This window comes from Delphinus delphis, chromosome 10 (assembly GCF_949987515.2).
Source record: "Delphinus delphis chromosome 10, mDelDel1.2, whole genome shotgun sequence".
Lineage (NCBI taxonomy): Eukaryota > Metazoa > Chordata > Mammalia > Artiodactyla > Delphinidae > Delphinus > Delphinus delphis.
In genome coordinates this window covers 41,034,040-41,050,575 of record NC_082692.2, presented here as the reverse complement: position 1 = coordinate 41,050,575, position 16,536 = coordinate 41,034,040, and the positions used below count along the sequence as shown (strand labels likewise).

At 46.2% G+C, this 16,536-nt stretch overlaps 1 protein-coding gene across 2 annotated transcripts; it reads right to left on the bottom strand.

Moving 5' to 3' along the window:
* Positions 1-4,251: 4,251 nt before the first annotated feature.
* LOC132431581 (HLA class II histocompatibility antigen, DM beta chain) lies at positions 4,252-9,804 on the bottom strand. Of its 2 annotated transcripts, XM_060021342.1 has the most exons (6): positions 9,542-9,804; positions 8,416-8,697; positions 6,885-7,169; positions 5,342-5,458; positions 4,957-4,992; positions 4,252-4,603 (listed from the first exon to the last, which is right to left on the bottom strand). In XM_060021342.1, the coding sequence occupies exons 1-6, from the start codon at positions 9,594-9,596 to the stop codon at positions 4,587-4,589; spliced, it is 792 nt and encodes a 263-aa protein (XP_059877325.1). In that variant the 5' UTR covers positions 9,597-9,804; the 3' UTR covers positions 4,252-4,586. The 2 variants fall into 2 exon arrangements, with proteins under 2 accessions (XP_059877325.1, XP_059877326.1); XM_060021343.1 differs by lacking the exon at positions 4,957-4,992.
* Positions 9,805-16,536: the final 6,732 nt, after the last annotated feature.

The following is a 16,536-nucleotide window of genomic DNA, read 5'->3' as shown; positions in this document are numbered from 1 at the left end:
GCCCCTGCGGACTGGTCTGGCCAAGGGGTGGCAGGAAGCACCAAGGAGGAATCCCCCAGGTCCTGCTCCAGGGCAGTTTGAGGACCCTTGGGAATGGCAGGTACTCCATCCACGACCAAGGTGGGGATGGGGTTTGACTCCACCCTCATCTGTCATCTGATTCACCCGGTTTTACTTTGGAAACAGAATTACTTGAGAAGATGATCTAAAAATAATTTCCCTAAATAAACAGTGAGGTTAAATACCAGTCCCTGTCTGTTCCTTTCACATGAATGTGTGATAAAATTTGTAGAGATTAGTTTCTGAGCTTACCTGAGTAAGGAAGCAAAGAACCTGGAACACAGGAACACGCGTTCCTTCAGGAAAACACCAAGGAGACACCCTCCCGGGATGCATTTGGTATGTTTGGATTTTTTTTTCTTAAACAACAGAGGGAATTCCCTGGCGGTCCAGTGGTTAGGACTCCTCACTTCCACTGCAAGGGGCACAGGTTCCATCCCTGATTGGGAAACTAAGATGCCACATGCTGTGTAGCATGGCCAAAAATTAAAAATAAATAAATAAAAATAAAATAAAACAACAGAAATGTATTCTCTCACAGTTAAGGAGGCCAGAAGTCTGAAATCAAGGTGTTGAGAGGATTGGTTCCTTCTGGAGGCTGTAAAAGAGAATCTGCTTCATGCTTCTCTCCTAGTTTCCAATGGTTGCTGGAAATCCTTGGTGTTCCTTTTTTATTTTATTTTATTTTATTTTAAATTTTTATTGGCGTATACTTGATTTACAATGTTGTGTTAGTTTCTGGTGGGGTGCATTTGGTTTTGTTACCATCGTCTTCAATGGTCCAAAGAAGAACCTCAAACTTGGGGTCAACACATTTGGCTGAAGTATTGGTATCTGCCCCAAGTGTTGAAGTGCCTGCCCTCGTGGTCACAAACGTGTGTCCTTTATGGGTGGAGAGTTGGCCTAGATGACATATTAAGTCAATTCCAGCTTCAAGTTCAGTTTTTAAAACAAGACATTTAAGAGAAGGGCTTCCCTGGTGGCGCAGTGGTTGAGAGTCTGCCTGCCGATGCAGGGGACACGGGTTTTTGCCCCGGTCCGGGAAGATCCCACATGCCGCGGAGCGGCTGGGCCTGTGAGCCATGGCCACTGAGCCTGCGCGTTCGGAGCCTGTGCTCCGCAACGGGAGAGGCCACAAGAGTGAGAGACCCGCAAACCGCAAAAAAAAAAAACCAAAAAAAGACATTGAAGGGAGAGAACCAATCGTTGTGCCACTTTGATTAGATATGACACAGAAGCCCAACTCTCTCCCTCTCTCTCTCTGTCTCTCTCTCACGCACGCGCACGCGCACACACCTTTACTCTCCTCAAACAGTCAGGAGGTGGCGCATCGTTATCCCTCTTCTGCCTTCCTTCCAGGCACCACTCACTCGTCTGTGGAGATCTATGTGACACTTTTTTCCCACTCCCCATCTGGAGGGGGACAGCCTTCCCTATAAACCAAACACCTACGCGATTAGGGCAGAGAAAAGTTTGCACGGGGTCTCCAGAGAGAGACTGGAAGCTCTCTAATTAGCTGACTCTCTCCCTCCTTCCCCAGGCGTCCTGCTACTTTGATTTTCACTGCTGAGACCACACCCAGAGCCTTGGGAAGTACAGCGTCTCCTTCACAAATGGCCAGGCATAGACAAGACCCAAAGCCCCACCCAGACTAGACTAGAATATCAGAAGGAATTAGCTTTGTCAAACAAACAAAAACAAGAACAGCGAATGGAAAAATGAAAATGAAACAATATGGCAAGACTTCAAACAGCAAGTTCTTAAAGAAAGCAGGTAGTGGGGTAGAGGTGATAGATTATTTACATGATATACAAGCTAATTAATTAAATGTTGTATAAAAACTTTTTTTCAATGAAACATAAAACTGATAAAATTTGTAGAGATTAGTTTCTGAGCTTACCTATACGGATCACAGCGCATGGCACTCCACTGCTTCCTACGTTATATGGCCCAGCTCAGAGAATAGCTATTTTGAACTTGTGAGCATTTTCCCCTACCATTGACTTCTTCATGAAACTCCTTCCAGAAGAGATGCCCTGATCACAAGGATCCATCTGGGGAAACTGTGGATATGGTGGAAATCAATTCACTGATTGGACAAACCCTGAGCACCTACTTTGTTTTTTTTTTTTTTAATTGAAGTATAGTTGATTTACAGTGTTGTATAACTTTCTGCTGTACAGCAAACTGATTCAGTTATACAAATATATACACATTGTTTTTCGTATTATTTTCCATTATGGTTTATCACAGGATACTGAATAGAGTTCCCTGTGCTCTACAGTAGGACCTTATTGTTTATCCATTCTATATATAATAGCTTGCATCTGCTAATCCGAAACTCCCAGCCCATCCCTCCCCCTTGGCAACCACAAATCTGTTCTCTGTGTCCATGGGTCTGGTTCTGTTTCATAGATAAGTTCATTTGTGTCATATTTTATTTTATTTTTAATAATTTTATTTATTTATTTTTGGCTGCATTGGGTCTTCGTTGCTGTGCACAGGCTTTCTCTAGTTGCGGCGAGCGGGGGCTACTCTTCATTGTGGTGCGTAGGCTTCTCATTGCAGTGGCTTCTCTTGTTGCGGAGCACGGGCTCTAGGCGCACGGGCTTCAGTAGTTGCGGGACGCGGGCTCTAGAGCGCAGGCTCAGTAGTTGTGGTGCACGAGCTTAGTTGCCCCGTGGCATGTGGGATCTTCCCGGACCAGGGCTCGAACCCGTGTCCCCTGCATTGGCAGGCGGATTCTTAACCACTGCACTACCAGGGAAGTCCCTGTGTCATATTTTAGATTCCATATATAAGCTATATCTTATGGTATTTGTCTTTCTCTTCCTGACTTCCTTCACTTAGTATGATCATCTCTAGGTCCATCCATGTTGCTGCAAATGGCATTATTTTGTTCCTTTTTTATACCTGAGCACCAGCTTGGATATCAAGTCTGTATGCACAGTGCTATCCCCACACTTCTCCAGGCCCCCATCAGCACAGAAACTGTGCAAGGAGGAAGGGTCCCAGCCCCCGTGACCACCCTTCCACCCACCCACACAAACAACCATGGAGACAACAATGCAGGAAGATTCCACACACCGTCTGTCTTCTGACCCCTTCCCCCAGCTCATCAGATTCTGCTCTTATGTGTTCCTACATAGACACCCACACACATGCATCCCTAACCCCTTGTTCTCCCTCCACAATTCTCTGTTAGGCTAAACTCCTCCAATACTTACTTTCATTTCTGGTTCCTTTCGGTTGCCTAGTCTAGTATCTAACTCTCATTCCAAAGACAATGCCACCTGTGTCCAGCAGGTGTCGCCCTTTACTGGGAACGAAGAGCACCTCTCTTCCGCTGTGTGAAATCCAGCCCCCAACGGTGGATCCCCCTTGGGTTTGGGGTGGAAGGGAATGTAAGGGGGGCTCTGAAGAGTGGTGTGCTCGACAGCATGAGGGTCCTCAGAATACAGCAGCCTAGTTACTTCCAACTCAGGTAGACAGACATCCTACAGAGAATTTGCTGTTCAACCTTGGACAAGTTATTTAACCTCTCTGAACCTCACTTTCATCTGTGACTCAGAGGGAGACCATCCTTCCTTACCAGGTGATTGTGGAGAATGAATGAGATACAACATAATCACTTAGCCCAGTGCCTAGGTCATGATAAGCCCTCGAGTTACGGTCCCTTTCCCACGTAGGTTATGGAAGAAAATAACTGCCCAGAACTCAGATCAGGAATTGAGCTCTGCCCCTTGAATACTGACTATCTGAGGGTCTGTGTCAGAGTTGTGATGAGGATCAGATGAAACAATGCATGTAAAGCACCTAGTAGAGCACCTGGCCCAGAAAGTTGTGACTGACATGTCATGAGTATGGGCTGGCTGTGTGCCAGGTAATGTTCTCAGCCGTTTACAAGTATGAACTCATTTAATCCTCATTAAGATCCCTTATGAGGTCAGAAAACTGTAAACCCCCTCCTATCCCTGACTCTGTGACTCCATCCCCCCACAGTTTATTACCTTCTTATGAATTATCCATCAGGAAACTGTCCCCATTTCTGTCATGTCTAGATGGGAAAATGGGAGGAAACACTGACTCCTCGACTGCAGTAGGAGAGTGAATCAAGCCCAGCCCCTGACTGCCTATAGTCCCTCCTCAGGGCCTCAAGAAAAAGCATGGAAAAAACTGTATTTCCACCGGAGTTTATTCCTCAGAGCCGATCACCAGCGACTCAGACCTCTGTGGCACAGGGGGCCCCCAAGAGGGCCTTTGACGTTTCTCCCCAGATTATATTCAGCCCAGATACGTAGCCTTGGGCTCTACCTATGGACAACACCTTGGTTACAGAATATTCCCAGGAGTGAGTTCCCCAAGTTGTAAGGTTTCCATAGCAGGGACTGGGAAATTCATAGAATCAAATAGAGAAACCATAGGATCCAAGAAAATGTGGACGCTTGGACGGGCTGGAGGAGCACAGTAGCATCCTTAGGAGTTTGAATCTCCTCACGTGGAGAGGAACTTGTAGGATTCTGCCTCTAGGAAATGTGCTGACCTGCAGAAGAAATGAAAACAAGGTACTAAAGCTCCAAACCAACTTGACCCCGTCGTTTGTCCCTATAACCATCCATGCCAGAGCCTTTAATACAGTGATATGGAAAATTCTAGATCACCAAACACTAAGGAGCCACCTTCAGACACTCCGCTGGGTAGAAGAGAAGGGGGTAGGTGCTCCTCCCTTCTGTTCCTGATCCCAGCAACGGCAGCTTCAATCACATTGTCAGCCCGAGCCTTGTGGAAGCTCACCCCCGCTCCAAATAGCACCATTAGCTGAACCCAACGGTGACTCCCTCTAACCTTCACCCGCTCCAAAGGGCCAGCAGGCAGACAGACCAACAGACACGTTACCTTCTGGATAATTGGACCCTGGGAGGAAAACGTAGCCTAGGAGAAGAAAATATTTGAGTGGAGGACAGTCTTAGTGGATAAAAGTCTCTGGTATTTTTCACAGCCAAGGGGGTAGCCATGGGAGAACCAGTCACAAAGAGAAAGTGAACAGAGGGACTTGCCTGGTGGTCCAGTGGTTAAGACTCTGTGCTCCCAATGCAGGGGGCCCGGGTTCAATCCCTGGCCAGGGAACTAGAGACTGCATGCTGCGACTAAGAGTCCGCATGCCGCAACTAAAGATCCCGCATGCCGGAACTAAGACCCAACAAAGCCAAATAAATTTTTCTTTTTTTAATTTTTTAAAGTGAGCAGAGGTTGGGATTGAGAGTTCAGGAGGGTCACTCACCGGAGGAGGCAGCTCTCCGCCAGCTGACCAAACCAAGAGAGAAGATGACGAGGCCCAGGACCAGAGTCACAGCACACGCAGAAACCTTCACTATCTGCACTGGCGACAGCCCAGGAGCTGCGGAAGTAGAAACTTACTAGAACCAATTTCTCTTGCTCATTCCCAGAGCAACTTCATTTACTGCGACCTCCAGCTCAGGTTCAAAGGTGCTATATCCGGACCCCAAGGGTCTAGCTCACACCAATCCAGGCCCAAGGAAGTGGTCTTTCCTCAAAACCCCCATCCTGTGGGTCTCTACTCCTGTGGTTCCCTGGGGAGCCGCTCTCCCTGAGTTAGTACCCCCGCTTCCAGATCCTCTCTAAGATGATGGGGCCTCTCAAGGCATCCTGTATTCTTCCTTCACCCCGACGGCACCCTTGCTGAGGAATACAGCGTTCCCCATCCCTCTCTCCATTTGCCTGTGGTGACAATACTTGCTCCCTTGACCACTCTATCTGAGCATTTTCCTATGAAATTGTCTTTCTGCCTTTCCTAACTTCCCAAGGTTTCATTCCATGAGTTATCCAAGTACTTATGTGTCTCCTACCTGCCCACTTCCAGATTTGGGTCCTTCCAGAACCTGTCTCCACCCCCCTCCACAGCCCTCACTTCCTGGAGCTGGCCCTAGTCTGAATCCTGTCCCCCACCCGGATTCCTTTCCTTTAACTACTTCCAATCCCGGGGTTCAAACAATGGTGACTGGCTTTATGCAGTAGCCTCCAAGCGTGTACACCAAAGTGTCTGCCAGCCCTGGCTTCTTCCTCCCTGATAGAGCAGCCCCAATTCAGTACGGCCCCCAGACCGAGAGAGTCCCCTTTCTTCCGCGACCTTCTTTATTTCTGCAACTCTTATTCCTGACCTGACAACAGAATAGCGGAAATCCGAGAATCCTAGAATATTGCATCACAATTTGGGCTTCTGAAAATATGGTTACCAAATCGACATCCTCTTTTCAGGACAGTCAGGCTCCCCTCCCACCCTCAGACAAGCACATAACACCAACCACAGCACCATAGCAACAGCAACAGTAACTCTTGTCATGCATGCAGGATCTTCCCCGACCAGGGATCGAACCCCGTGACTCCTGCACTGGAAGCTCGGAGTCTTAACCACTGGACCGCCAGGGAAGTCCAACAATAACTAACTCTTTCCGTGTCTGTATCCCCTGGCCCCATCTCTGGTCGTGAACCCTCCGTAAGTTCCTCCAGACTCACTCTTTCTGAGCATCTCCCTCTCTCCCCTGTACCGTGGAGGACCTCTCTACATCCCATTCCCTCTGCCAAAATATTGGTGTTCTTTTTACAACCACCCACCTGAAGTAGCTCTCTCTTTTTTTTTTTTTTTTTTTTTGGCCACGCTGCACAGCATGTAGGATCTCAGTTTCCCAACCAGGGATGGAACCCGTGTCCCCCGCACGGGAAGCGCGGAGTCCTAACTTGACCGCTAGGGAATGACAGTAGCTCTCTGCTTTAACGCTAATTCCTCCCACCTGCCCCACACTTACTCCAGTCCTGAAGGATGGGTTCAAGAGTGCTAATGTGCTCTACCACACAGGTGTAGGTGTCCCCCAAAGAGGGGGTTATGGCCAAATGGGAGACGGTCTGGTATGTCCAGTCTCCGTTGGGCTGGACGGTCTTATGGGCGCTGCCGTGAGGCAGGACCAGCTGCCCGTTCTTCCTCCACGTGATGGTCACATCAGCTGGATAGAAGTCCCACACGTAGCAGGCCAGCATCACAGTCTCCCTCGTGTTAAAAGGGGTGGCTTTAGCTACTTGCACAGATGGCGGTCCTGCAGAGGAGGAAAAAAGAGTCACGAAGGAGGGCAACATTCTGGCTTTCCCTCCAACCTGGTTTCTTTCCTACTTGAATTCTTCCTGGATTTTGCCCACCGACCTTCCCAACCCCCACCTCATTCCCACACACATCCCTTTGAAAATGAGGAGTTAGAATGTACTCCTGCTTCACTCTTTCTTGGCTCCCATTTCATCACTGCTCCTTCCTTTTTCCTCCAAAATTATATTTGTTCACAATAAGTAGAAGCCAGGGCTGAACTGCAGGCTGTTTCAGAAGTCATTGTATTAATTTCAAGTGCATAAGTGAATTGTCATCCAGCGTTATAGTGGGGGGTTTGCAAAAGTAGGAAAACACCCTTGTCCTCAAATCTCATTGAACAAATTGACTTGATAAAGAAAGCCTTTTTTTTTTCCTTGAATAGTTTAAGGAAACAAGGCTAACTCAGGACTAACTCTCCTAAATTTGGACGAGGGAATCTAATTCATGAGATCATTCATGTTGCCATCTTTTAATAGTTTACTTTTCTAGGTGACCCTTCCGCTTCCTTGGGTGTTTTTCAAACAAAATATTCAATAAAAATCCAAGATATTGTGTGAAGATGCAGATTCCCGAGCCTGCAGCCCTGGATACTTTCATCCAACAGATCTGTAGCGGTTCTCAAGGGCTTGTGTTTTTAACAAGCACCTTCCCCAGGCGATTCTGAGAAATCACATCTTAAGACACGGTACTCTGTACGATAGAGAACTTCAAGTTTTCTTTTAAAAATCTCAAGTCATTCTCAGTGCAAGTGATTAAGGGTGAGAGAGTTTGCATCAGAATTCCCTGGGAGGTTTTCCAAATACTCCCATGCCTGGGCCTGTCTCAGACCCGGCACACCAGAACCTGGGCTACAGTGGCGTGAGCATTTTGGGAAAAGCCATTCTGGTAATTCTGACAGTTCAACCCCTGGTTGAACTTGGATCTGCCTCCTGAGATGCCCTAAATTGAAGGAAAACTAGCTTACTCTCCCCGCGATAGCTCCTCACTGGCTCAAACATCACCTCCCCTTTTTCATTCCTGCCCTACCCCTGTCAACCACCTTGTGTCCTCGTAAGGGTCAACCCTCCCTCTTTTTACATCCCAGGTCCTCCGATTTTCTGCTTCTTTCCTGCCCACAGCTCAAACCCCTTGCCGGTGAGGGACCCTTCTTGGGGGTCCTAACTGTGCTTCCTAACCATCCCTCTGCTCCCTTCTCGCCTTACGTGTCCTGTGGGTCAGAGATCTCCAGAAGGGCTGGGTGTGTGTGGCACAGTCCTGCAGCCCGTTGGATAAGCGTTGGATCAGGTTTTCCTTATGGTTGAGGTAATCTGAGAGGTATTTGGCCAAGCCGTTCAGTACCCCAAATTCACAAGGGACCATACTGGTCTGCAGGGGATCCCAGCAGGTCAGCAAATCCTTGTTGAAGGAGATACAATATGTGAACTCTTTTGGAGTCCCATTGTCATCCAGCAGACAGGTGCTTTCCACGTGGGCCACAAAGCCTCCTGCAGGAGCCAGAGAAGGGGGATAGGTCAGAGTCCTCTGCAGGAACCCAAGCCTCAGTTACACCTGGTGAGTGGGGCACAGGTTTCCCGACTGAGGCAGCATCTGCTGACCAAGCTCATGGACCAGAGTCTCTGAGAGTCCCGATTAAGGGCATAGATGGTCCTAGCAGAGAAGTTTCTAGATCCCGTTTCCTCTTTATGTGAGACTAAGCATGGGGACACAAGTAGCCCAAAATTATTTGCATGTTTAAACACAACAATTTACCCAGGATAAGACCTTCAGTAAGGCCAGTGATCGAGTGAGAAAAGGGGTCAAAGGAAAGAGTCAGCCTTGTTCTGTGCTGGACACATTACTAAATATTCGTGCCACATGTATTTCTGAAGCACTCGCTGTGTGCTAGGCACCGTGCTAGGAGCTGGGGATGCAGCATTCAACAGGGCAGATATCGTCTTTGCCCACCTTCCAACAGGAAATGTCTATTACACGAATAATTATACAGCTTAATTACATTAAAATTGCTACACAGAAAAACAACAAGGTCCTACTGTGTAGCACAGGGAACTATAGTCAATAGCCTGGGATAAACCATAATGGAAAAGAATATTAAAAAAGAATGTATACATGTGTATAACTGAGTCACTTTGCTGTACAGCAGAAATTAACACAACATTGTAAATCAACTAAACTTCAATAAAAAAATAAATTTAAAAAATTGCTACAAAGGTACAGTACGAAGTGCTATGGGAGTATGTAATAGGGAGACAGACTAGTTTGGGGTATCCGAATCCAATAACAAAACTGAACACCCTACCCAAAGGGAGCAGAGGAAGGGAGGGTCCTTACCTGCTCCGGTGCAGCCCAGGCTGAGGCCCAGCAGCAGCGGCAGGAGGGCAGTCATGCTCTCCTCGGGGGAGACACAGGGAATCCTGTCCCCTGGAGCAGCTCTTCCAGGGGCCCTGGGTCCTTGCCTGCCCGAGAAGTCCCAGCCTGGGTAGATGATCTCCAAACACTGAGTGGGAATATGGTTATTGCCGGGGCCTTCTCGATGCTCTCTAAATGAGCGATTTGGAGCTACCAAGCCCCTAGATACTATACCTGTTCCTTACCTGATCATCTAACTCAGTGTCCCAAACTGAGAACTGTCAGATTGGCTAGGTAGGCGGGGACAAGTGTAGAGACAAATCGCTGAGCGCATCCGCTCAGCATCATCAGTTACTAGGTAAATCTCACTCTGCCCTGGGCTTTTAAGAACTGGTCTCTTAACTCTCCTAAGGAACAGTCTGTAGGTGGATTTCCCTAGCTCAGTGGAGAGAATAAACCCAATATTCCCAAGATGTATGCAGCCTGGACTGCCCACTGGTTTAACTGTTTCCGCTCAAGGTCCTCCTCAAAGACTGGGGACTAGGTAACCTCTCTTTCTCCTTTAAGGGAAGTTACTTGGGAATTTATCCCTTGATTACATATTCCTTGGTCTGTCCTGTCACCCAGGAAACAGGCAGACAAGGGGCCCTTCTGGGGCATGTGGTAGAGGCAGGGCTGCTAAGGAAGGAGATGTAGGGAGAGTGCAGTTAGCTGGCCTCAAAGCAAGACTGCAGAAGAGAAGCAGTTCCTAAGAGATCAGGGCCACAGCCCTGAAAAATCCCTCCCTGGGCTTCCATTGCTTCATCTGTCCTAGCCCAGATGAGCTTCATTTTCTCCTTTCTGCTTTCCTAAGCCAGAAACCCGAACCCCCTACCCTCTGAAACATCTCAGAGCAGACCGCAGGGCAATACCACTTAACCCCCTTGATAATTAGCTGGTGATGGGCCAATGCCCAAAGCTCACTTGTCTCCCCCAAACTCAAAACTCCCCTATGTGTTTCCCCCACAGGTCCCATCTGTCCTGGGGCAGGTCCCCACATTATGAAGCCACTAGAAAAATGAGATAAAACATCCCTACTTTTCTTCCCCAGGAAAAGACAAATTTTAAATAGCAATTCATTCTCATTGTGAACTATACGATTGATAGATTTTCCCATTACAAATGTAAAACCCTAAATTGGTTTCTCTGTGCTCCCCACTAGGCTTCATGGCTGCCTCTCCTCACCTTGCTTTCTTTTTTAAAAATATTTGTTTATTTTTTTAGCTGCACCAGGTCTTAGTTGCAGCACATGGGATCTTCGTTGCCACATGCGGGACCTTTCTAGTTGCGGCATTCAGGATTTATTTCCCTGATCAGGGATCGAACCCGGGCCCCCTGCACTGGGGGCATGGAGTCTTAACTGCTGCACCACCAGGGAAGTCCAAGCAAGTTTCACCTTGCTTTCTGAAAGCTCTGGAATTTGACTTGATAGTGAGCTAAATAAAAGAGGATTAGGAGGGAAGCCCTTGACACCACATTTACCTGTCCTCCTTCCAAGTCCCTGACCCCCAGAGAATCTGATATTTATGAAGAAAAAAGGAAGAGGGGGAAGCTTACCTCCAAGATGAAAACATACATGAATATCAGGAACAAAAGAGTTGTTTTGTGTAACTAGTTGAGCTTCACTGAAGCTCTGCCCACGTCCCCCCACCACCACCCATACACTCAGCCCCACCTGGGTTATACCGCTACACTTGAACTTCTCTAATGAACCATTAAGGGTTGAATGGGCAGAAAATTGAGGAGGGGGAATGGGCAGAAAATTGAGGAGGGGGAGTGCAAAATTTGTTAAGCTTCTACTTTGTGACAGATACTATGCTAAGTCAATCCTTTACATGCTATCTCATTTAATCTTAAAAGACCTGTTGGGCTTCCCTGCTGGTGCAGTGGTTGAGAGTCCGCCTGCTGATGCAGGGGACACGGGTTCGTGCCCCGGTCCGGGAGGGTCCCACATGCCGCGGAGCGGCTGGGTCCGTAAGCCATGGCCGCTGAGCCTGCACGTCCGGAGCCTGTGCTCCGCAACGGGAGAGGCCCCAACAGTGAGAGGCCCGCGTACCGCAAAAAAAAAAAAAAAAGACCTGTTGATGGTCCTCATTTTACAGTTTGGAAAACAGGTCCAAAGATTCACACCCAAGGTCTCGAGGTACACACACAAACACACACACACTTGAGTGTGCCCACACACTCACTACATCCTGGGACTGAGATGACCCAAGTAAAGGTAACTCGTGGAGGCCTCCGCTGAGAAAAGGAAAAAGGGAAAAGCCACCCCAATCCTTCTGAGTCATCTTTCCGATGCTCAGAGCTCCTCCTGCTCTTAGAACTCGTGTCTCTTCCACTTTTTCTTTCGACAGTCTCAAAACTGTGAATTCTCCTACACACACGCTCACTTCCCCCCGTTACGTCTCTCCTCCTCCCTCCAGGTAGGCAGTGAACCTAACCTCAGGAACCAGGTCTTGGGATCCTTTTCAAGGTCCCCAAAGCCCGCCTGGCACAGGAATGCTTTCCACACAGGAGGGCCTGTGTGGCCCTCCGCCAGCTCCCTGAGGCTCGGCAAACTCCCTCCCATGTCTGGCTCTCTGCTTGGGCAGCCAAAGGAGATGTGAAACCTTCCATAGGCAGCTGCAGGAAATGTAGACGATTTCACTTCTCTACTAATGAGAAGACTGAGGGTGCTTTTTAGAATCAAGCTGGACAGAAAAACCCAGAGACCTGTGCTCAGCGAAGTGGTTTCTTCCTTCCCCTCTTCCTCCTAACCCTACTTTTTTTGTTGCTGTTGTTGTTACAGACATAGCTCTGTCCCCCACCTCTAGTCAACCCCAAAGAATGTTTCAACTGTCCTGTGCATTGTTGGTGATTGGATAACTATTTATGTAACACCCAGGACTGAAGTTGGGGAACCCCAGGCAGCTTCCCATATGCTGTCCCTCTTTTACGGCCACTACACAAGGGCCCAAAGAGTGAATCCCCTCCTTGCCCGCTGCCTCTTCTGCTAAGCTGGACACCATAGGCCAGAAGTGGACTGACCATGGTGTTTACCTGCAAAGCATTACAGGGACTCCCAAGAGCTAAGAGATGTGGGCTCCGTTCCCATGTCATTCGCTTACAGCTCGGTTGGGGAGTGAGAAGAAACATCTAGAGAGAGAAGAGTTTATGTTAATGCAAGTCAGCAATCAGGCCAGTGGACTTAAAAGAGAAAAGAGAAGACATTGTGTGTGTTTGGTGGACAGGAAGTCCTCTCCATTGCGGGGGCCTGGAAGTGGGCTGGATTCGTGACAGAGAAGAGGAAGGCAGTTGGCATCCCGGTCTTGGCATATAACCACACGAGCTGGGCAATGTTATAAGGTGCTGTTGGGGATCTAGCAGCTACCTGGACTGACAAAAACAAAAACGAACTGCAGTGACATCATTGGCACCTTGAAAGAAGTCAGAAATGTGGTCTTATGCTTTTTCGAGAGTATGGCCATAATAAAAAATCTCTTCTAGGTCCTTCCTAACATCCCTCCCTGTACGTTCACAGGTTCCTCTTCTGGACAGATAGTGTGGTTTTTTTAATATATAAATTTATTTATTTTATTTTATTTATTTTTGGCTGCGTTGGGTCTTCATTGCTGCGCATGGGCTTTCTCTAGTTGCGACAAGAGGGGCCTACTCTTTGTTGCGGTGCGCGGGCTTCTCATTGCAGGAGCTTCTCCTTTTTGTGGAGCACGGGCTCTAGGCACGCGGACTTCAGTAGTTGCAGCACATGGGCTCCAGTAGTTGCAGCACGTGAGCTCAGTAGTTGTGGCTCATGGGCTCTAGAGTGCAGGCTCATAAGCTGCGGCGCACAGGCTTAGTTGCTCCGAGGCATGTGGGATCTTCCCGGACCAGGGCTCGAACCCGTGTCCCCTGCGTTGGCAGGCAGATTCTTAACCACTGCACCACCAGGGAAGTTCTGGACAGATGGTTTTAACTCAAGCCTGCATTTTATAAACTCAAAAGTTGTTCAACTTGTCCATCACTTGTAATTGAAAACCAAGAGCCTGAGACCACATTCGTGACTTCCTTCAATGTCTTTTCACACTTCTGCATCCTATCAGGATTACATGACTTCCCAGTCTGTCCAACTTCACGTCCACCCACCTCCCACCTCTCCTCTCCTTGCTCTCCTTCTCTGTTAGGATTCACTGCTCTAGACCCTGACCTTTGAGCTACAGTTGTTGTAACTAGTTCAACCTCCTTCCATCATGCAGCCAGATTACTTGAACTACTAGCAGATATTTTACCTGATTTGCCACCACAACTCTTGAATCATGTTATTACCTCTGCATTTTAACTATGAGAAAATGGAGGCAGAGGGAGGTTAGTGACTGCCCAGCTTTACCCAGATACTAAGTAATAGCGCCATGACTTGATTCTAAATTCTATAATATAATAATATCTTAATAATCAATTAGAAACTAATTGAAAATGGCCAACCATTTATAATAGGAATTTTAAACCAAATATATTTAGAAATTAACATTCAAAAGTATAAAAACTTTTTAGGAAAAAAAAGGAAACGTTATATTAAAGTGCATAAATGAAGACTTTAAGAAGTGAAGACGCATACCATATTCATGGCTGAGGCATCCTCACATAATGAAGAAGTCAGTTTTCCCCCAAAGCTGTAACCAACATCATAGCAGAATTTGGGGAGAACTTGACAAGCTGATTCTATAATGTGCATGATAATAAAGTCCATAAGAATCTTAGACAATTTTGATAAAGAAGAGCAAAATGTGGTTTTCTGGGAGGTGAGGTGGCAAAGAAATGGAAACGAGCCCTACCAAATATTAAAACACAAAAAAAGCCCTAATAATTTAAACATGATTAAGTGGACACAAGAACCGACAAGCCAATTGAACTGAATAATCCAGAGACAAATCCATGCATATGGGGGAATTTGGCATAAAATTCCTGGGAATAAATCAAATATTTGATACATGGCATTAAAATCAATTTAGTGTTTGGAGAAAAAGAAAGTTGTAACCATACTCATACCATATGGAAAAACTCCAGATCAATAAAGATCTAACTATGAAAGGAGAACAATAACTCTAATAGGAAAGCACAGTGAAATATATACGGCCAGATATAAGGCAAAGCTTTCTTACCTAAAATTATTCATCAGAAAAGAGAAATTACCTTCTATATAAGCCCTTAAGTTTTTTCCTTTCCAAGTTATGGCCACTCTCTCAAAGCTGTTTGGAGATGATACATTATCCTAAAATGATTTCAGTTAATAAATACATGAGAAACCTCCATACCGTTTTCCACAGTGGCTGCACCAATTTACATTCCTACCAACATTGCATAAGGATTCACCAACAGTATGGAGGTTCTTCAAAAAATTAAAAATAGAACTATTATGTGATCTAGCAATTCCACTTCTGGGTATTTATCCAAAGAAAACAAAAACACTAACTCAAAAAGATACATGCACCCCATTTTCACTGAAGCATTATTTGCTATATTTCTATAGTATAATAATATCTCTATAAATATGGAAACAATCTAATTATCCATCAATGCATAAAGAAATCGTGGTGTATACATACAATGGAATATTATTCGGCCATAAAAAAGAATGAAATCTTGCCATTTGCAAAAACATGGATGGACCTCGAGGGCATTATGGGAAGTGAAATAAGTCAGAGAAAGAAAAATACTGTATAATCCCTCTTATATGTGGAATCTAAAACAAACAAAAAAACGGGGACTTCCCCTGGTGGCACAGTGGTTAAGAATCCGCCTGCCAACGCAGGGGACACTGGTCTAAGTCCTGGTCCGGGAAGATCCCACATGCCGCGGAGCAACTAAGCCTGTGGCGCCACAACTACTGAGCCTGTGCTCTAGAGCCCGCGAGCCACAACTACTGAGCCCATATGCCACAACTACTGAAGCCCGCGCGCCTAGAGCCTGTGCTCCACAACGAGAGGAGCCACCACAGTGAGAAGCCCACGCACCTCAACGAAGAGTAGCCCCCACGCGCCGCAACTAGAGAAAGCCCGCGTGCAGCAATGAAGACCCAATGCAGCCAAAATTAAATAAATAAATTTATAAACAAACAAACAAGCAAACGCAAACGAAAAAACAACCAAGCGTATAGAAACAGAGAACAGAACAGTTTCGTGGTTGCCAGAGACTGCCAGGGAGGGGTGGGCAGGTAGGAGAAATGAACAAACTGGTTTTGGTGGGGTTTTTAGTTTAAATTAATGGGTTTGTTTTTTAAATAAATCAAAGAATTTAGAATCCATTAGCATAATCACAAATAAACACACGAGAATTAGAATAAAAATTGTTTTATGAAATGTGAGAAGTGGAAACAGCAATATGCCTACATTAAAATATTATGTTATAAAATATGTGATTTTAAATTTGTGAGTTAGTAACTAAATAAAGGCAGTTAGCAAACATTTGACTATTTTCCTATAACTTCTATACACCTAAAACTTTAAATTTTGAACTTGGTCAAAAATCTTTTAAAATATTCTCATTGAGAAAATGGAGACTCCCCTTATCACTTTATGTTCCAGCAAAAATTGTAACGTTACTGCCTTGGGGTTCGAAAGGATTTCTTAAGGTTATGAAACCACAAACCATATGGGTTTTGTCAAAATGAAATCATTCTATTTGGGGAAAGAACCGTAGACAAATTTAACTGATGAGCAGCAAAGTGGAAGAAGACACTTGCAGTATTTATACTGACATAGGATTGCTATATAAAATACTTCAGAAGCCCCCATACATTCACAAGAAAAAGCCATATTTAAGATAGATAAAAGATATGAATCAGCAATTCACACAGAGATAAACCTATAAGACGATGTCCAGCCTCACTAGCAAGGAGAGAAAGGCAAGTTAAGTCCATTCTCAACGTCTGCATCTTTATTCCTGTCCTGCCCCTACGGGGAGGG

What these genes read in the sequence shown, in the direction of transcription:
- LOC132431581 (XM_060021342.1), bottom strand. Translation starts at nt 9,596, where the DNA reads ATGACTGCCCTCCTGCCGCTGCTGCTGGGCCTCAGCCTGGGCTGCACC. An exon ending in CCTGGGCTGCACCGGAGCAG is followed by an intron (nt 8,698 to 9,541) that starts GTAAGGACCCTC and finishes TGGCTCCTGCAG; the next exon opens with GAGGCTTTGTGGCCCACGTG. An exon ending in ATCTCTGACCCACAGGACAC is followed by an intron (nt 7,170 to 8,415) that starts GTAAGGCGAGAA and finishes CCTCCTCTGCAG; the next exon opens with GACCGCCATCTGTGCAAGTA.